At 44.4% G+C, this 21,466-nt stretch overlaps 1 protein-coding gene across 4 annotated transcripts in view; it reads right to left on the bottom strand.

Moving 5' to 3' along the window:
• MYH11 (myosin heavy chain 11) overlaps window positions 1-21,466 on the bottom strand; it is a 128,009-nt gene that overhangs the window by 34,382 nt on the left and 72,161 nt on the right. For all 4 annotated transcript variants that reach the window (XM_060285764.1, XM_030884047.2, XM_060285765.1 and 1 more), the window contains 9 exons: window positions 21,225-21,288; window positions 19,239-19,337; window positions 15,863-16,006; window positions 7,772-7,867; window positions 5,610-5,728; window positions 3,866-4,018; window positions 2,764-2,937; window positions 1,614-1,787; window positions 127-241 (listed from right to left, as the gene is read on the bottom strand). In XM_060285764.1, coding sequence (XP_060141747.1) covers window positions 127-241; window positions 1,614-1,787; window positions 2,764-2,937; window positions 3,866-4,018; window positions 5,610-5,728; window positions 7,772-7,867; window positions 15,863-16,006; window positions 19,239-19,337; window positions 21,225-21,288 — 1,138 coding nt within the window. The remainder of the gene's footprint in view (window positions 1-126; window positions 242-1,613; window positions 1,788-2,763; window positions 2,938-3,865; window positions 4,019-5,609; window positions 5,729-7,771; window positions 7,868-15,862; window positions 16,007-19,238; window positions 19,338-21,224; window positions 21,289-21,466) is intronic.

Raw genomic sequence — 21,466 nt, 5'->3', positions numbered from 1 at the left:
GCCAACACTGCCCTCTCCCCCACCGCACAAAGGCCCGCCCCTCCTGGGAGCAGGTGTGGGAATCAGGGGCAGCTGGAAGGGGCTGGAGGGAGTTCAGTCCTCCTGCTTCAGCAGGCAGGGCCTTACCGTCCTTCCACAGGTCGGCCACAAACTTGTCCGAGGAGGCATTGAGGAGGGAAGTCACATTGTCATTCAGCGGGTCCATATTCTTGGTCAGCCAGGCGTTTGCATTGTAGTCCACCTGCCAAGGACCACCCCACCAGTCAGGTGCTCCTGCTTCAGTTATGAACTAAGGGCAGGGCTCCAGTCCTCCTGTTTCCCTCCCGGATCTTCCGAGGTCAGAGAGGAAACATTAGTGGTTGCCATGATGGGAATCCACAAACATCAATGAAGAGACCAATAGGTCAGAACTTTAAAGGGCTCTGCGCACAGTAGGGCATCAGCCATGGTAGCCTTTGCTAGGAAGGCCTCGTCTCTATCCTTGCCTTCTCCTAGTAAGCCTCCTCTGGCAGCCTCCCTTTTCCAGAGCCCAGCACGATGCCTGTGATTTCCAAAAGGTGTGGAGCTTTGCTGGTGGTGAATACCCTCCCCTCACACCCAAAGTTCCCCTCTCATCCAGTGAAGGCTTGACAACAATCTGGTTTTTAGATTAAATTTGGGGACCTCTTTTTAATTTTATTATTTTGACTATGAAATGGAAAGGACCTCATAAAATAGCTCTGGTGGGCTCGTACAGGATGTGGGTTTTAACTGCGATGGCCAGGCCTGAGCTAAACTGTGAGCCAATAAAACTTTATTTACAAAAATAGGCTGTGGGCTGGGTTTGGCACCTGGGCTGTAGTTCGCCAATCCCTGGTTTAGGGCATTGCTTGTCCCCAGTGAAGATACTGGGGAGTCAATAAAATACTCTTAAGATTCTTCAAGTCAGACTGAGCTCTGTCTTTTCTACATTATCCAGGACCCTCAGGAGCCATAGGGGAAGGTCCTGTACATCAAGAGCTATGACATGATGACAGTGATGACAGAGGTGGAGGAGGAGGAAGGAGGAAGAAGGAAGAAGAAGACAGCCATCGCAGATTTCCCTGGGTGGCACAGGCTGGCAATGGCAAACCCAAGGGCATGATAAAGGAGACTCCTGTTGGACTCAAAAGTGGGTTTATTGGTCACCCCATTCCAGTTGGCCCTTCCTGTTGGGTTTAACTTGTAGCAGGAAGGATTTAGAGTCTATACAAGAAAGAATTGCCTGGCCACCGAGGTTGGAGTATATTAGAGAGGCTAATATAATAGCTGTATACAGTAGCCTCTCTAATATATTATATTATATATCTCATATATGTATATAATATACAACATATATATTAGCCTCTCCACTACATTATATATTCTATATCTCTAATATACATGTATTATATATACCTTAGCCTTTCTATTATATGTTATATCTCTATATCTTGTCCCTTACTGATGCTTAGACAAATCATGTATAAGACTTGGTTGGGATTTGATTTATACCAGATGTCTTTGGGTTCTGCCATTCACAAGTTGCTCCTACTCTGAGCATCCTGCCTGGGTCCCCTGGGACAGAGAGACCCCTTGGGACATTCAGCTGGTACCTTCCCGGCATAGTGGATGATAGAGAATTCAGTTTTGTCCTTGAGTTGCTTGGGCTTCTGAAACTTGGGGTGGTTGCCCTGCTCCGAGCACAACTTCTCCACAAAGGACTTGTCTGTGGCTTTGGGGAACCAGCACTCCTCGTCCAGCAGGGCCAGCACACCTGGAGGGTTGTTCTGTGGAAGACAAGCAGGGCAGACCATAGCAAGGATGCCCAAACCTCAGGCTTGCCAGGAAGAGCCGGTCACCCAAACACATGCATAGGCTCCATTACTGTATCTACCTACATATAAAGGTGGATTTATGCCCTTGACCCCAGCTCCCCCAATCTATCCTCAAAGAATGATGTGCCCAGTGGACCAGCACTAGGGAAGGGCCAGCCCCAACAGAACATGCTTGCTGCTGCCCCCTCGTGGGCAGTACACACACAACATCACAAAGAGTTCTAGCAAAGGAATGCATTCCTTTACGTATAAATTCACCTAAGGGTTCCTTTGAGTAAAGTGTTTCTCTGTGGCTGAGACACTTTAAACTAAGGTGTCAAGAGCACCACCAGATCTGCACATGCCGTTTGCTCTGCTGGAATGGCCTTCACTTTTTGGACTCAGATCAGAGAAGCCTTTCCTGACTATTCTGTCCAAAGCAGGCACTCCTAAACCACTCTCCGCGTTGGCCTTATCACGGGTTTTAGTTGCTTCTTTTGTTTGGTTTCATTATCCGCTCTTCCAGGAGGGCAGGGACTGCATCCATCTCATTCATTGTTACATCCCCAGCCCCTAAAGAGAGGGCCCAGCACATAGTAGGTGCTCAGTAAATGGTCATTCAATAATTATTTCTTGTGTACCTATTATGTGCATGGTTCTAGGAGTTTGGGATGGGTCAGTGAAAAAAACCAAGATCCTTGCCTTTGGGAATGAATGACTGGGAGAGATGGGAAGGGGAGGGATGGGCATGGTGGGGAGGGGAGGAGAGGGGAGGAATAAAAAAAGAAATATCGTTGATATGAAAATGTGAGTCAAGGGACAATGTGACTTAGTTCACACAGATTCAGTTTACAGGTTTTTGGGACTCAGTGATGGGGGAAGCCGTACCCCATGGAGAGTGTGCAGGGTCCATGTGCCGGCTGCGTGCAAGTGTGAGGTGGGGCCTTACCGGCCTCTCGATGAGCTCAATGCATGGCTGCAGGTCCAGCCCGAAGTCGATGAAGTTCCATTCGATGCCCTCGCGCTGGTACTCCTCCTGCTCCAGGATGAACATGGTGTGGTTGAAGAGCTGCTGCAGCTTCTCGTTGGTGTAGTTGATGCACAGCTGCTCGAACGAGTTCACCTGAGCACATGACACCAGGGGAGCCCCCGTGAGCATCACGGTACAAGTCAGAGGACTTGGGGCCCTGGAGAAGCTCCGTGCTGGAGAAAGCCCCACGCCGGACACACTTTCCACAAGCCTGCTGTGCCATTTTAGCACCCAGAGAGGTCTCAGGCCCCAATGAAGGCTGCCCAGGGTTCATGAGGGCTGACAAAAGTTACTTATTCTCATGTCACATGGTTTTACGGACACACGTGGTTTTAAGGATGCTTATCTCCATCTGCACAATGATTTATGGATAGAATAACCGTGTAAGGTATTTCATCACCGCATTTTGCAGATGTGGAAACTGAGGCTCAGAGAGGGAGTAATTCCATAGTAGATATGTTCTGGAATATCTGTCAATCTCAACATCTTCCCTTTCACTGAGAACTTCCCTTCAACCCATGGGAGTGGGATCCAGGAGGCATGTTACATTCCATGAAGTACTGAAAGACCCGAAAAACAGTGCTTGGCTCTGAGGTGACATGTGGCCCAACTCAGGTAGGAGTCAATGAGACTCAATTCCAAGACTTTGGGTGGAACTGTTGGAAAGAATTGGAACTGGTTGGAACTGAGAGGCAGTCTGGAGCGGTGGCAGCCATCTTGCCACCATGAGGGGAGAGCCTGCTTGAGAATAGAGCCAAGGTGGAGGATGGTGGAGAGAGGGAGATGGCAGGAGTTCAGGTCCTGCCTGTTGGATCCAGCTGTACCTCTGGCCTCAGTTTCAGAAACCAATACATTCCCCATTGGATTTCTGTCTCTTACACCCTCAAGGATTTAACCTTAACTAGACAGTCTCCCACCCTATAGTAGCCACCTGCCTTTCTCCAAAATAGTGATTTCTCCAAGTGGAAGTTAATTTCCAGAGAACCGAGACCATGTCTGTCATGAGCCTGCCAAGCTGTACCTCAAAGATCTCAAATCCAGCGATGTCCAGGATCCCCAGGAACGAAGCCCCTTGCCGGTGAGTCTTGTCCAGGGCTTTGTTCACGCGGGAGAGTATCCAGCGGAAAAGGCGCTCATAAGTGGCCTTGGCCAGAGCCTCTATTGCAAAGTCTGCCTACAGGGGGGCGAGAGGACATGGTTACTCCCAATGGGCTGTGTTTTCACATGGGCCTGGCTGGTGGCCCTGGATTTTTATTTTCCCTCTACCTATAATCAGTCCTTAAAAAATAAACAAAGAAAAGGAAACTATACCATCTCTACAACCAGCAATGAGGGACAGAGTGGTCAGACCTAGGAATGACAATGTGAATAATAATCACTTCCTGTCAGAGGGACCTGGAACAAAGTGGAGTCTGCTCCATCCCAGTGATCATTTAGAGGTGGTCAGTCCTGCCTCTAGAAAGGGTATACAGTCATTTCCAAAACTTAGTTCAGACCTCGTACCTTCAATTAAGAGCTCAAGATGAGGTCAGGAGTGAGGAACTCTGCTGTTCTTACGCAGTCAGTGTTGTATCTTCAAAACCTGACATAGGACTTTGATTATTCTAGTATTGGATAGATGAGGGATACAAAGATGGATGGGTGGATGGATGGATGTGAAACCAAGTCCCCCTAAAACCGAGTTCCTCTGCCGAGTTTATGATTAATCTCTCTATCCAAAATTTTATTCCCTTTCTCGTACTGTACCTGTTCCACTCAGGATTGGAGCGGGGATGGGGGCCAAAACTGAGCAGGACCCTGTGGGGCCTTGACAGGTACAAAAACCCCTCCATGTCCCCTGTTTCTTGTTTGTAGAAAAAGGGCTCCTAAGCCTTCCCTGATTTCCAAAGAGCAGATTCAAGGAGTTACTAATTAGGGAAGTGAGGGAATGCAGAAACAAAGGAAAAGCCGTCAAGAAACAATAGTGCAGGGATAAAACAGAGTCCTAGTTCCTCCTCAAGGGATACACATAACAATCTGAATGGGATACAGTCTTTGAGTTGTTCTGCAGGAACTAAGACTCCCACCCAGGTGGAGGATGGTGACTACATACACAAGTGCATAGAACCCAGACTGGTCAGAAGCAGAAGGTCGATGATTAAGATTCCTGGAACACCACCCTGTTACCTCACCACAAGCCAATCTGAAGAAAGTCACGCCCCCTGCAACCCTGACCCCAAATGTTGCCTTTAAAAGCCCTTCCCTGGGCTTCCCTGGTGGCGCAGTGGTTAAGAGTCTGCCTGCTGATGCAGGGGACACAGGTTCGTGCCCCGGTCTGGGAAGATCCCACATGCCGTGGAGTGGCTGGGCCCGTGAGCCATGGCCGCTGAGCCTGCGCGTCCGGAGCCTGTGCTCCGCAACGGGAGAGGCCACAACAGTGAGAGGCCCGCGTACTGCAGAAAGAAAAAAAACAAAAACAAAAACAATAAAAGCCCTTCCCTGACAGCCACCAGGGAGTTCAGGTCTTTTGAGCATGAGCCACCCATTCTCCTCATTGGGCACCTGCAATAAACTCAGTACTTTCCTTCACCACAACTCAGTGTCAGCAAATTGGCTTTGCTGTGTGGCTGGTGAGTGGACCCAAGTTTGGTTAGGTAACAGATGAATGGATGGATGGACAGATGGATGGGTGGATGGATGGATGGATGGCTAGAGGGCTGGACGGATGGAAGATCCTGCAGGAATAAATGACAAGTGCAGGAATAAACGGCAAAGGCATCATTTACCTGTTCTTTTGTCTGAGCTTTCTGTACCACGTCCCGCCCGACTTTGATACGTGGGGTCAGGATGGATCTGGTGAAATCCGTCACATTAATTCCCATGAGGTGGCAAACTTTCTGAGCAGCTGGATGGAGAAAAGAAGCATATTAAGTGTATCACAAAAGTGCAGGCTTGGAAAGAAGGCACATAACATGGGACATTTGTGATCTGTGGATACATTGGTTTTTCCTTGGTGAGATGGAGCACGATAGTGAACATAGCATGAAAGAGTCCTAAAAACTGCTGTCATTAGTGACCTCACCCCCAGTGTTTGGCTAAAAGAGGCAATGATGGGGCTGGGTTGGAGGTGGGCCCCAATTGGGGGCTTAGGGTCAGAACTAGGTTCAAATCCTTGCTCCTTTCCCACTTCCTAGCCATGTGATTTTGGAAAATCTACTTAGCTTCCCAGGCTTTTGCTTACAAAAAGGATCAGCTATTTGGTACCTTGTTAGGTTGTCAATGGGATTAAATGAGGTAGGTATGAACATGACATATAGTTAAATTCAATAAGCATTTGTTCCACCATTCCAAGATATATGTTGCAGTGTATGTAGTGGAAAAAATATTGGAAACAACTTAAATGTCTATTCATAAGGGAGCAAACAAATATATCACAGTATTTTTATAAGATGGAATACCAAATAGCAGTTAAAGCAATGACCTGGCTTTTTCTTTCTCTCTAGACCAGTGGTTCTCAGTTGGGAATGATTTTGCTCCCATGGGACATTGGCAATATCTGGAGACATTTTTGGTTGTCACACTAGGGGATGCTACTGTTAGGAAACCCTGATCTAGACAGTTGTGAGTACAGAGTAAAAAAAAAAAGTTGCAGAATGATGCCTACAGAGTGACATCATTCATGTAAATTAAAAACACACTCACAAAGCAACACTGTATACTGTTCAGATACATGTGTGTGAAATTATAAACATAAAACCAGAAGGGTATGTGGTACAGTACAATTGTGGTTGCCAGGAGGTTCAGGGACTCAGTTGGGAGAATAAGAGATGTCAGTCTTCTCTATACTGTGTTTTGCTTCATTCTAAAGACAAAGATGTATTTGAAAATATTCACAAATGTCAATTCTGAATGGTGAACATGTGGGTTCTTGCTGTATTCATGTAGTTCTGCATAAAAACTTTTTCTCCAAAAAAAAAAAGTCCACTAGCTGCTTCCTTAACGTGAAGACTAGTGATACACGATAGTTTGGATGTGTGAGGTGGACGGTAAATAGTGTAGTTTTAGGATTTTTCACCATCTCTTTTTAAGGGTGCTCTTTTGGTTTCTCTTTCCCTGAGGGTCTCTCCTCAGAGCGAGGATTCCTTTAACTTGCTATATCTGGGCGTGTAACACATAAGAAACAACTGGCAGTCAAACTGGGAGCTTGGAAAAGCAACCCAATATACAGCCTGAGACGGCGATGTGAGGCCACAGGTGAGCACGTTGGGAACTTATGTCATCCTTTTACATCAGCCGCCAACAAGCATGGTGGTAGCCAGGCCATCTTTTCAAAACACGAAACACTGCTTATTTGCAGGTAGGGCTGTCAAGATTTAGGAAAAATATATAGGAAGCCCAGTGAAACTTGAATTTCAGATAAACAATGAACACTTTTTAGTATAATTATGTCCCCAATATTGCCTAGAACATACTTACTATCAAAAGTGTTTATCTGAAATTCAAATTTCACTGGGCATCCTTTATTTTATCCAACAATCCCAACTGCAGGGAAACGTGAGGTCTGTCTCCCCAACAAGACCACATATGCCATAAGAAATGGGGTGGTCCCTGTCTCATTTCCTGCTGTATCCCAGTGCCCGGCATATAGCAGGTGCTCAAAAATATTTGTTTAATAAAACAAATGAGTGTGGGGTTTTTAGAAGAGGCACTCCCTAAGGATCCTGTCTGATCCAAAACTTAGTTTTTCCCCCCACTCTCTGACTCAAGAACTTTCCACGTAGGATCTTAAGCAGTGAAAAGTTTGAAAAAAGAGAGAATTAAGTGATAATAATCTAGTCTAGTTCTTGTTAAGGCCCCAGATAACCTCATCCAGAAAAATAACCAAAGACAATGTGACCTTCCCTTCCATCACCAAAGTCATCAGTTATTATGAAAAAGCGGCAAGCACCTGTGTTATCCGGCATGGACGCCTGGTCTGTGTTTCTTTCCTTCTTGAAGACAATATTCCCAAGTTGCAGGACGGATGACACCACCTTCAATATGGCTGAAGTGAGGAGAGAAGTACAGATAAGACACAAATGCCAATACCAAGGTTTGGAGTCTAAAGGTCATTGAAGACCCAGAGCCAGCCTACATCTTTCCCCTAAAAAGACTCAGTTCTGAGCTTTTAGGAGAAAGCCAAAGCACCCCAATTCCCTGCTAAGAGGGGAGAAAACCTGGCTGGGAGGAGCAGAATATTTTTGGATGGTTGCTAAAAACCGTTGGGAGGAGCAGAATATTTTTGGATGGTTGCTAAAAACCGTGCCCTACAGTGGAATACTATGCAGCAGGGGATGGCAATCTATAGCCAGTGGACCAAATCCGGCCCAATGCCTGCCATTGTAAATAAAGTTTTATTGGAACCCAGCCACACTCATTCACTTACATATTGTCTATAGCGGTTTGCATGCTTAATGGCAGAGTTCAACCGTTGCCATGGAGATCGTATGGCCCACCAAGGCTAAAATACTTACCCTCTGGCCCTTTACAGAAAATGTTTGTCAACCTCTTCTATACAGCAAGGAGACTGAATGATTTATGACTACAAACAACAAAATTGCTGTATTATCTCACAAATACTAATGCTGAACAAAGGACTCCAAATGTAAACAAGAACATATCATATAAGTCCCATTTATAGAACGTTCAAGAACGGGCAAAACTATGCTGTTAGAAGTTAGCATGGTGGTCATCCTTGACTGGGGGAAGCTACTAGAAGGAACAAGATGGAGCTTCATGGGGTCTGGTGGTATTCATGTTCTCTTAGTTATAACAGGCACTAGTTACACAGGTGTGTTCAGACACATGGGAAGGGATGGAAGATGGATGGTTGGAAGATGAATTGATGGATGGATGAAAGGAAGGAAAACGGATGATAGATGGATCAATGAATGGATAGATAATAGATGGATCAATCAATGGATTGATGAATAGATAGATGGAGGAAGATGGATAGATGGATGGATGGATGGATGGATGGATGGATAGATGGATGGATGGATGGATGGATGGATGGATGGATGGATGGATGGATGGATGGATAGAGGGAGGATTGATTAATGCAAATGCGTGGCTTTAGATTAACTCAGGTGCAAATCACCCAGGATTTCCAAGAAGAAATCACTGTATTCCAAGAACAAAACCTAGAGATTCCAGCCTCCTCTGGTTCCTTAGGCCAAACGAGCGGTGACAACCTTTTACAACAGCTGTCCTCACACCTGGCCCAGCTCAGGAGGAGAAAGGCCTAGATCAGCCACCCATATGCTCCCATTCACCACTGCAAAACTCTACACCCAAAAGATGAACAGAGCTTCTGTTGACAGGGCACAGCTGAGGCAGTTTCTTTACTACCATCTATGAAAGGGGTTTAGTGAACTGTCAAGACCAATACTCACAGTTCTTAAACTGCAGGTCTAAATTAGGATTGCTGGAATGCCCGCAGAGCCTGGGTAAGCAGTGAATTTCGGCACTCAACCTGGGCACTAGTGAAATTTTGGCCCAGATAATTTGTTGTGGGGATATCCTATCATCATTATAGGCTATTTAGCCACATCCCTGGTCTCTAACCACTAGATGTCAGTAGTGCTACCCTCTCCCAAGTTGGGACAACCAAAAATGTCTCCAGACATTGCCAAGTATCCCCCGGGGGCCGACTCACCCCTAGCTGAGAACCACTGGTCTAAATGAGCAAGGCAGATTGATGGGGACTGTGGGGACTCACGGGGGCCACAACCCTGCATGAAAGGGGAGAGTTGCTACTCCAATCATGGCTGCGGGGGAGGCAAGCCCAGAGCTGCCAGGCTTCTGATTTTTCCAAAGATGATGGAAACCCAGATTTTTATGTGAAATCTACCCAGGTTTAAAATTGACAACTTTAATGGCTGTGGAGGCCAATCTCTCTTGAGGGCTCAGGCACTGCTGGTTTGCACTTTGTGGTATAGATAGCACTGTCACAGAAATAACAAAAGAATTGTCACCACTCCCAGGTCACAAGAGCTGGTGGACAGCAAAGTGGAGAGGGCTGCCCAGATAGCAAGGGCGGCAAGGGCTGGCAGTCTGGGACAGTGGTTGAAAGCATGCACTCTAGTGTTAGGAAGTCCAGCCTCACCTTGCTGAGCCTTAGTTTCCCCATCTGCAAAATGCAGAGGGTAACAGCAGTACCTGCTTCATAACGTTTATATCAGGAGAGATGCTGCAAACCAGGGGCCTGGCCCAGTAGGTGCTAAATAGAAGTAGCCACCTGTAGTGGGTTGACTGGTGGCTGCCCAAAGACATGACCATCCAGAACCTGTGAATGCGACCTTATTTGGAAAAAAGATCCCTGCAGATGCAATTAAATGAGATCTGGTGGGCCCTAAATCCAATGACAAGTGACCTGATGACAGAGAGAAGAGAAGATGCACAGGGCAGAAGGAAACATAAAGAAGGAGGCAGGTTGTAGTGATGCGTCTACAAGCCAAGGACTGCCGGCGGCCACAGAAGCCGGGAGAGGGGCCTGGGATGGATTTTCCCTCAGAGCCCCCAGAAGAAACCAACCCTGCCCACACCTTGGTTTCAGACTTCTGGCCTCCAGAACCATGAGAGAATAAATTCCTGTTGTTTTAAGCCACCAAGTTTGTGGTAATTTGTTACAGCAGCCTCAGGAAACTAATACGCCACCCTTATTACTGAGGAACAGGAAATAGGCTTTCCCAACACGTGGCAGACGTACCACATGTACACAGGGTGGATGATTATAGGTGGTATGTGAAACTTTTAAAACATTTCAATAGTTAGGTACTTATTCTAATTTATTTCAAATTGTATAACCAGGACACATACTTAGTGATTGTACGGAACTGTTGTTTAGACAAAGCCCAGAGTGGATGGGGCTATAGAAATCCACCCTAGGCATAAAAATATTCAAACAATGATGATACAGATGAAACCCAGAAGCGGCATCAATTGTGAATGACTGACACCTGGAAATGGACCTAGACAGTCCCTGGGACGATATGAGGACAATGCTGGAGTTAGCTGCCGGGGGTTCGCATCTTGGCCATGTTAGTAGCAGCTGTGTGACTTCAAGTCAGGTATTAGCCTCTCTGGGCCCATTTCACCATCTGAAGGCCCATAAAACCACCTGCTTCATAGGCTTGTCATGAGGATTAAATGCATAGCACCTAAACCCAGGCAGTGCTCAATAAACAGTAGTTGCTATGATGTCACAATGATTATGATGGTCTTACACTGTTCCTAGCTCCCTGTGCAATCTAGGGCAAGTAATTCTCCCTTGCTGAAGTCCAGGAACCAGAGGAGACTGGTCACCTGGAACCTCATGCAGCTCCAGGGGTCAGGCCTGACACTACCGTCAGCTCCCCATTTTCCTTTGGCTTCTTTGGGGAGGGTTGGGAGTAGCCCTAGATTTATAATCAAGGTTGGTATACACACTGGTCTAAGTCCGTGTCCCATGGGTGTCAGTCATTTGTACACCCTCATCCTAATGCTTGTTCTACAGGCATACCATCTGTTCTACTATTTACTTAACATTTTTCTTTACATTCACTTCTCTTTCCTATGATTCACTTAAGTAGAAAACTTTTTCTTAAGTGAAAAATCAGCTTCCCTTGCCATAAATAGATGACACCTATAAAAATAAATACAGGAAAGATAAACCATATTATCAAATGCTAGCAAGAGGCTAGGGCCTGCCCAAGGTGCTGGGCCTGGGGTCTACTCTCCAGGGTTAAAAGGGTGATTAGCAAGTGTCAGGGAGGGGCTGAAGACCTAGTAGGTGCCAAACTGCTCCTCTCTTTGAAAGTCATCAGAAGAACTGAAAGGGACTAGAGAAGGGACCACCATCTCATGGTGTGCTTCTGTATCACTTATCACCCAGCAAAGCGAGTCCACATTGTAGAACATTCTGGGCCCCTTTTAACCTTGGTTTCAATACCTTGGTTCTGACACAGATTTTTTTTTTTAAGTTTAAAGGACAAAACCCACCTTCCCACAGACAAAAACAGAGCACAGTGAATCATAAAGTGGGGCTTGGGATTCATGAGACCTGAGTGAGTCCCAGCTCCAACAGTGTGTCCTTGGGTAATTTCCTTTACTTCTCTGTACCTCAGTTTCCTCATCTGCAAATTGAGGTAATAATGGCCACCCCTTAGGGTTGTTTTGACATTAAGTAATGCATATAAAGCATTTAGCACATTGCTTTGTTCCCTGATGTCTTCACTTTAAATATATTAGAAGCATTTCTACATAAGGCAATGTCTTTCTAAGACCATTTAAAAGGTCCCGTTGCTTTCTTTCATAAGGTCAACAAATAATTAAATAAGGCTTCAATCAATCAATATTTTGGTTTGTTCCAGTTTTTTAGTATTTAAATAAAACTGAACATTCTGGTACATTCTTTTAAAAAGGGGATTTAGCACTCTTAGAGGAAAACATAGGAAGAACACTCTGACATAAATCACCGCAAGATCTTTTTTGGTCCACCTCCTAGAGTAATGGAAATAAAAACAAAAATAAACAAATGGGACCTAATGAAACTTAAAAGCTCTTGCACAGCAAAGGAAACCATAAACAAGACGAAAAGACAACCCTCAGAATGGGAGAAAATATTTGCAAACGAATCAACGGACAAAGGATTAATCTCCAAAATATATAAACAGCTCATGCAGCTCAATATTAAAGAAACAAACAACCCAATCCAAAAATGGGCAGAAGACCTAAATAGACATTTCTCCAAAGAAGATATACAGATTGCCAACAAACACATGAAAGGATGCTCAACATCACTAATCATTAGAGAAATGCAAATCAAAACTACAATGAGGTATCACTTCACACCAGTTAGAATGGGCATCATCAGAAAATCTACAAACAACAAATGCTGAAGAGGGTGTGGAGAAAAGAGAATCCTCTTGCACTGTTGGTGGGAATGTAAATTGATACAGCCACTATGGAGAACAGTATGGAGGTTCCTTAAAAAACTAAAAATAGAATTACCATATGATCCAGCAATCCCACTACTGGGCATATACCCAGAGAAAACCATAATTCAAAAAGACACATGTACCCCAATGTTCATTGCAGCACTATTTACAATAGCCAGGTCATGGAAGCAACCTAAATGCCCATTGACAGATGAATGGATAAAGAAGTTGTGGTACATATATACAATGGAATATTACTCAGCCATAAAAAGGAATGAAATTGGGTCATTTGTTGAGACGTGGATGGATCTAGAGGCTGTCATACAGAGTGAAGTAAGTCAGAAAGAGAAAAACAAATATCATATATTAACGCATGTGTGTGGAACCTAGAAAAATGGTACAGATGAACCAGTTTGCAGGGCAGAAGTTGAGACACAGATGTAGAGAACAAATGTATGGATACCAAGGGGGGAAAGCCGTGGTGGGGTGGGGATGGTGGTATGATGAATTGGGTGGTTGGGATTGACATATATACACTGATGTGTATAAAATTGATGACTAATAAGAACTTGCTGTATAAAAAAATAAATAAAATTAAATTTAAAAAAAAAAGGAAATATAACCCTGACATTTAAGACCTTTCATTGTGGGACAAAAAAGGTCACCTACAAACTTGTGTTTCTCATTACAGTGGATCTGAAATTCTTATGCCATTACTTTCCCATGGAGCATTGTACTTAAAGTCACAATTATGTAAATGATATTTCTGCTACTTGTTACAGTCTCTGGACTTCTGAGTGTAATTTGTATCTCTTTTCAGGTACCTGTCATGATGTCGCTATCTGTTTATTTGTGTATATGGCCCTTTCCACCCCATTAATTTCCTTTTTTTAAAGATTTTTTTTTTGATGTGGACCATTTTTAAAGTCTTTAAAAAGTCTGAATTTGTTACAATATTTATTCTGTTTTATGCCTTGATTTTTTGGCCACGAGGCATGTGGGATCTTAGCTCCCTGACCAGGGATCGAACCCTCGCCCCCTTCACTGGAAGGCGAAGTCCCAATCACTGGACCACCAGGGAAGTCCCGAAAAAAAAAAGGGGGGGGTATTTAGCAAATATCTGGCCTACAGCAAGTACTTAATCATCAGTTGTATTTTCTTTTTTTAAAGCAAAGATTAGAAGTAAAAACTGACTCATGTTCCAAATAAAATGAATCATTCTTGGAGAGCTGATGTCATTAAGGAAGGGATGCTGTAAGCACTGGATTCTGAAGTAGGATCCTAGCCAAAATCCACAAACACCACCCATTTGTTATCTCATTCATGGAGTCTTCTTTTTTCTGGGCCCCAAGTTATCTCTGAAGGAGCTGCCCTTCCTTATAAGTTTAATTTTTGCAACTGTAGCCATTATTCTGGGGCTCCAAACGGGTGTGGGTGTGGGAAGAAAGCGAAAATTTCCACAATCTTGTCCTGGTGTTCCCAAAAGAGATTAACCTTGAGTACTCAGGCATATCTAACCCAGAAGAAAAAGTGTTTCTTGCACAGTATGGAAACCAGAAATATCTCTATGAGCTTTCCTATTCTCAGGACGAAATGTGTTTCTTGGTCATTGGTTGATGATATTGATCAATATTGGTCCATCACCAGAACTGCCTTTCCAGGAAGAACCCAAGTACACCGACTGCCTCAATTACTCACCCTCCCCTCCACCTACATGTTCTCAATGAGGCCAACAACCTCTCTACCTCCAGCTCCAAGAATGGAATCGAGACCATAACAAAGAGACATAACAGAACTTTCAACAACCCTGGTTCATTGTGAGTAGCTCAGGAATATGCATGTCAACCTAGGCAATATGACTCCATTCAGGGGTGCAGGCAGGGAATCCACTCTGCTCATTTCTGCTGGACATAAAACCAATGGATGTAAGGGCTGGAGCCACAGCAGCCATTTTGTTGCCAAGAAACTACTTCCTACTTAAAGACAATGTTGTTGAGAGACCAAGTTCTAAAGACATTCTTTGAGTCCCTAGAATTTGCTGTTCCTGAAACCACTATCCCTGAATTTTTCAGCTCTATGAGTGAATCATTTTCCTTTTTGCTTAAGCCAATTTGGTCACTTGTAACCAAAAGAGCCATAACTCATGCAGCCACCTTTCTAAAACACCAATAAACCACGTAAAGTAATATTAATTTTTCTCCTTCTCCTTTTTTTTTTTGAGGGAGTGGGGAATTCAGAGAGCAGAAATCTGTCCTGACCAGAGAAAAGTCCCTAACTAATTCCAGTGGTACTGAGGCAGGAAAGACAGGGCCGGGCCCAAGGACAGCCTCCTCATGTATAGGCATTAGGCAGAAGGCAAAGCCACCTCCTTGTTTTGCATTTAACGAGGCCATGACGCATGGAGGAATGGTATCCAACACAGAAATTTTGTAACATCTGAACAAGAAACTGACCAATAAAACTGTAGAGCATGCAAATAAAAATGCACAGGTTGCTGATGACCCTATAAGACTTTTCACCTGTGGCGCTTGACTAGTAAAGGAAAATGTAAGGGAAAACATCTCTTAGAGCACAGGTACAGTGGTTTCAGCAGAAAAATGCACAAGACTGGGGGCTGATGCAACCTGGTGTAATCCAGGCCACACCTCAACCTTCCCCCTCAATGAACATTCCACCCCTAATCAAAAACACCCACCCATTCAAAGGGCTAAAAATAAGATAAAAGGGGGATCAACAACCCTGCGGGGCACCCCTCACTCACGAGGATGCCCACACTCTTCTTTAAGTATGTAATTTTCACTTCTGCACTAAATAAACTTCTTTGTTCTCTTGCTACTCAGCCTCAGTATGTGTGTGTGCACGTGTGTGTCTGTGTGTATGTGTGTGTGTGTGTGTGTGTGTGTGTGTGTATGTCGGTGTGTGTTTATTTTTTTCCTTAGTGCCTTGTGTTCCTTGCCCAAACTCTTTTGGACGAGTTGAACAAGAGCCTGGACTTCTGGTAAAGCTTTCCTGGTATCAGTATCGAGAGCAGGAACCTCGCTCTCCTCACCAGCACCCCGCCTCGAGGTGGGAAGACTTACACAGCTGCTCCTCTTCATTGAAGCCCATGATCCCCATGGCCTCCAAGGTTTCTTGGAACATCTCATCGTCCTGGGCTGCCGGGATGGGCACAAATCCATTGGAGAGGAATGTGTAGTTGTTGAAGCCCTCCAAAAGCAAGTCATCTAGAAGGAGAGGAAGATGGGGTGGTGGTCAGGAAGGCACACTTCTATTTTGAACAGGAGACAGGAACCTGGTAAAGGGTCTGGCCCATCATAATTTCTTTCCCTTTCCCAAGACTTGGACAGTTTAAACCTTCCTTCTGCTTCATCGCATAGAAGCCATCATCCACCTCATACAATGGTGCAGGTTGTGCACTGCCCCAGAGTGCCTGGCAGCTGAAATCCATTGTTGGCTCCACTTGCTAAGCCATGACCCCTGACAGAACATTGCATCTACCCAGAGGAAGAGACACCTTTATCTCAGTTGCCCAAAAGTACCCTGCCTTCAGAAACAAAGCTCTGAAAAGTTAGATTAATCTTTATCCATCCATTTATTAAACTTTTATCAAAATCACACATACACATGGATTTTTAAAATCAATGACTGAGCTATTGATATGATGCTCGTACTAAGAGCCTGAGAAATGAAACTTGCAGCTTCTAGTCAACACTGATCAAACAGAATTTAATGTGAACTTGACGAGCATCCCGAGGGAGGAAAAAGGCACCCTCGTTTTACAACCTTCATCAGCATTTGTCCCTGAATCACCCCACTTTTTCCTTCTTTAATAATCAAATAATTCTTTAGCTGTATATGATTTTACCACATATATGTTTTTGGACATCTAATATCTAATTAACACTGTGATTTTTGTTCTATATATGTTGTGTAATAGTTGATTTTGTCCTATCTTCACCAAACACGTTAAGCTTAATAAATATATTTATGAGAAAAAATTAATTACTATCTAAAGGTTTATAATAAAAATACCAATTGCTTGTCCCATCTTTTCTCCAACTCCTACCTTACCCTACAATAACTGCTTTTATCTCTTTTAACTGTTTTTTTCTGGTAGTTATCATTATCTCTCTATGTAATAGGCTTACTATATATTACTTTTATATATCATATTAATGGCTATTTCTGGATATGTCAAAATTAGATATTATCCATTGACTTCCTGCTATGGTGGAAAAAAGCTTTGGTGCTCTTACAATTGCTCTTACCATTTAGCCTCCCTCTTCTCAAACTATTTCTAGCTGAATCAGTAGATAAGGCTTATGTTAGGGATTGGCAAATCTGGTCTGCTGGTTATCTTTGTAAATAAAGTTTTTTTTTAATTTAATTTTTTTTAACACAGCAGGCTCTTTTTATTTTGAATTTTATTTTATTTATATTTTTAAATAGCAGGTTCTTTTTTTTGAATTTTATTTTTATTTTTTTATACAGCAGGTTCTTATTTGTAAAAAAAAGTTTTATTGAAACACAGCTGCTCCCATCTCCTTGTCTATTTTCTATGGCTGCTTTCATGCTACAATAGCAGCCAGAGTTGAGTAGTTGCAAGAAAAACCAAATCAAAAATGATCCCCAAAGCCTAAGATATGGACTATCTGGCCCTTTAGTAAAAACATTTGTCAACTCCTTGTTTATGACATCTATCAAATATTATTCTCTGAAAAGTCATACTCTGTAGTTACATTCCTTTGTTGTTATTCATCCCTTTCTCTCCCAAATTTATAATTCCTTCTTTTTTTCTTATACTATTTGCTTTTATGACACTGTCCAATATATCAAGTGTCCTCTTCCAGATCAATCTTTAATTAGGCTGGATTTGATTATACTTTTGGAGGGAATTCAGCAAGATGCTCTTCTTTTTAAACAAAGGGTTTTCCTGGGTCAAGTCACTAGGAAGCTACTTGATAAAGCTGAGGTTAAGTTGACCCGAGACACCAATTAAGCCTTTGGATTAACTGAAATGCCTGATTAAAGTCACAAGGATTTGAGTCTTTGCCAAGATTTCATTATCCAGACCATGGATACATGTGGAAATATTTGACTCCCCCTAAAAGCCTAACCTCTTCCCAGATCTATCATCAGGCATACAAGTGGTTCCTAGGGATCTCAGTTGTTGATTTTATCCTCTCTTGATTTCTGGGAGACCGGAGGCAGAGCACAAAACTGGAACCCAGGTTACCAAACAACAAAATTGTTGACTTTGGTGCCAAAGAGGTGGAAGAAAAATATAAACGCTTCCCTCTGGGCCAGGCCATCGTGTCTGCACTATATCTGCTAATTTACCTATGTGCCACTAACATCCATTCCGCCTCCCCTCTTTTATCCAAAATTGCTCCAGCTGCCAAGCAACAAGATTAAATAAGGAACGCTGCTTCCCCTAGTGGTGGAACATTGCAATACACCTCATCACAGCAAAGGTACCAGCCCACACATCCTTTTGGTAATTTTCTAAGCAAAATAACTAACCCCGGGTCACAAAACTGATGGGAAGCAAAATTTGTACTGTTCTCCTAAAATTTAGGACTTAAACTTATTACTAGAATATAGACCATACTATGTACTTGTATTGACTGGTATACTCCTTTATTCAGCTGTGATTTATATATTCTTTGCAGTTAGTAGATTAACTCTTCTACACGCCTAGAATGTATAATTTCCTATTGGAGTCTGGTATACAGTATATAGTTTTTTTTTTTTTCAGTATATAGTTTTTATGTGAAAAATATTTTCCTTACAACAGAGGGCAGCAAACTACAGCACATTCCTATTTTTGTAAATAAAATCCTATTGTATAGCTTTGCCCATTGGTTTAGGCATTGCCTATGGCTGCTTCTGCATTACAACATCAGAGCTGAGTAGTTGTGACAAAAACCGTGTGGCCTACAGAACCTAAGAGATTTACTATCTGGTTCCTTACAGAAAAATATAGGTGACCCCTGCCCTACAAAAAGGTCAATTCAAAGTTATTTTCAAAACAGGAATAATGAAAAGTGCTTGGTTCCACTGCCCTTCCAAATTCTTTATACAATCAGAATGCCTCTTAAATACCTGCAACTTTTGTAAACGTGCAAATATGGCAATTGTCTTTCTCCCTTCCTGGAAGGCACAGATTGTGTCTATTTGGACTTGATGTCGTCCAGTCTAACTGGGCTTGATTAATGAATTATTTAATGCCTAACTGAAATGGACATCTACTATGTCACATAGTAGGTGCTCAATAAATGAGAATGACTGAACAGAAGCCACACTCACTCACACAAAGGAGATGCTGCCCAGAGATGTGTAGCTCTTTCCCTGGCAGGATCTCAGACTCTGTGTTAATGGCTGATCGAGTAACCCTGGATCATGATGAAAGGGAGGGCTGAGATCTCCCAACACACGTCCTTGCTCATCACTTACTTCTCATCTTCTCCTTGGCTCCAGCAATCAGATAGTAAAAGATGTGGAACGTCCTCTCGTCTCTGGCTTGGCGAATCGCCCGTGACTTTTCTAGCAGATCTGGTTTGGGAGGAGTTAAGAATCCCAGGGATACCATGTGTACCTCTTGTGGGAACATGACCTTCCTCCCCAATCCTTGTCACACCAGCTGCTGGAGGGGAAATCTCCAGGACCCGGGGGAGGTTCCCTGGAGTGTTCTGAAGAGTCTGATTGCTGGGGCAGAGTCAAGCCATCCACGCCTGGTCCACATGAGTTGACCTTCCAGTTCTGGCTCACAGAGACCACTGGGTGCTGCTGGCAGGCCCCAGTGCCGGGGAGAAGTGAGGGGAACAGAGTGGGGGAAAAAAAGCATAAAAAGACAGGAGTCAAAGGACTCCAGGATGAAAGACTTACGGGAGGGGCATGAAATGAGATGTTTCCCCAGCAGCCGTCACTAACTCCTCTTCTGCAGAGTGAGCTGTCTTTAGATATTACAGAGTAAAAATAATTACACCCTCTATGATTCGTTAATCCCTGTGCTAAATGTTTGACGTGCATTTTCTCATTTACATCTCACAAACTATCCTAGAAGCTAAGTGCGAATATTATTTGCATTTTCAATATAGGGAAACTGAGGCCCAGGGAAGCTCGGGGAAGGCTCAATTTCCCAGGAGCACAGAGCTAGGAAGTGACAACGCCAAGTGTCTGCGGTAGCCAAAACCACCCCAGACAAGGGGCTGGGCTTCGAGAGCTGGGTACCAGTTCTGGCTGGCTGAGTGACCTTGACCCAGCTGACTAGCTGTCTAGCCTCAGGAGACTGTAAACATGACCCACTAATCAATCTAAGGAGAGCTGTTCTGCCATGGGGGGAGGGGATGGTAGGGAGGCACATGGGTGGTTGGGCTCTTGTACCAGGTGGATTTCCCCATGTAAGAACCAGGCTCTACTTGACTGTGACAAAATCTGCAAAACCCTAACCACTGAAGAATGAATGATCACTTCTTCTCTGTGCTCCCAAATCCATTGGATTAGACTGTGTCCCCCACCCCCGCTCTGTCATGTCAGGTCATGTAGACTAATTTCTCCTCCCAACGCCTCTTATTATACAGGGTCACAAACTCTCATCTGCAATTCCCAAATCCAGAAACTTCTGAAAACCAGAACTCAGCTGGTGGCCATACCCGTTCTGAGCCCACACGAGGCTATTTATGGTCTCCTTATCCCCCCGTAGGAGAATATGGGTGTCTTTGGCTGTATCTCATTTAATCCCTGCCCAGCTCTGGGAGGTGGGGATGGGGCCTGGTCAGTTGACCCCAGCCACGCCCTGAGCCCCCTCTGGGGTGCTAAGGAGCACGGGTGGCACTGGTGGGCTGCTGGGATTCTGATTCCTTAGATTTACAGAAACAGCTTCCTGCTTGCTTTGCCAGAAGCAGGCTGTTCCTCTGGGAAAGTCCTGTTTCCGTTGATGTCCTGTCTGTGGGCTGAAGCCGCCCTGTTCCTCAGAAGGACAAGGGGTCCGGGTTTAGCTTTGGACCCTGGCTCGAAAAGGATGAAGCGAAGTTCTCACGATAGCCAATGCTCAACCAGCCCTTATTCTGTCACGGTTCTAAGAGCTTTACATGAATGAATTCACTTGATTCTCACGACACCTCTATGAGGCAGGTATTATTATCATCCCCATTTCACTGACGAGGCACAGAGAGGTTGAGTAACTAGCCCAAGATCGCTCAGCTAGGGAGAGGTCCACTCAGAATCAAACACAGGCTGCTTGAGGTCCCCAAACCTGGGGACCACCACACTACAAGGCTTGCTGTTAGGGGAAAACAACCCCAGGGGAGATTCGTTCTGGATGGTACCCAAGCGCCTGGGGAGAGAGGGGTGGCTCTTGTGCCCCCCTCAGGCTCTGGGCAGGAGGTTGGTGGGACCAAGGGTGGGAGTCCCAGGTGGCCCAGGCTCAGCAAAGGATACATGTCTCAATGTTGGCTCCCACGATGTAACCCGTGACGTCGAAGTTGATGCGGATAAATTTACCCTGCCAACAGGAAAACACAGTTCATGGTGGGTTCCCCAGCCTCAGCCCCTCACCCTCATGCTGCAGGCAAGTGGGGAGAGAGGAGTCAGGGAGCATTCAAGGGAAAAAGAAGAAAACCAGAGAGAGCTTCTTGCAAACACTCAAGAATCTCACAGGTCAGCATCTCCTGAGCTGGGAA

Source organism: Globicephala melas, chromosome 15 (assembly GCF_963455315.2).
Source record: "Globicephala melas chromosome 15, mGloMel1.2, whole genome shotgun sequence".
Taxonomy (NCBI): Eukaryota; Metazoa; Chordata; class Mammalia; order Artiodactyla; family Delphinidae; genus Globicephala; species Globicephala melas.
The sequence above is the reverse complement of the archived record's forward strand: the minus strand, read 5'-3'. Positions and strand labels throughout refer to the sequence as shown.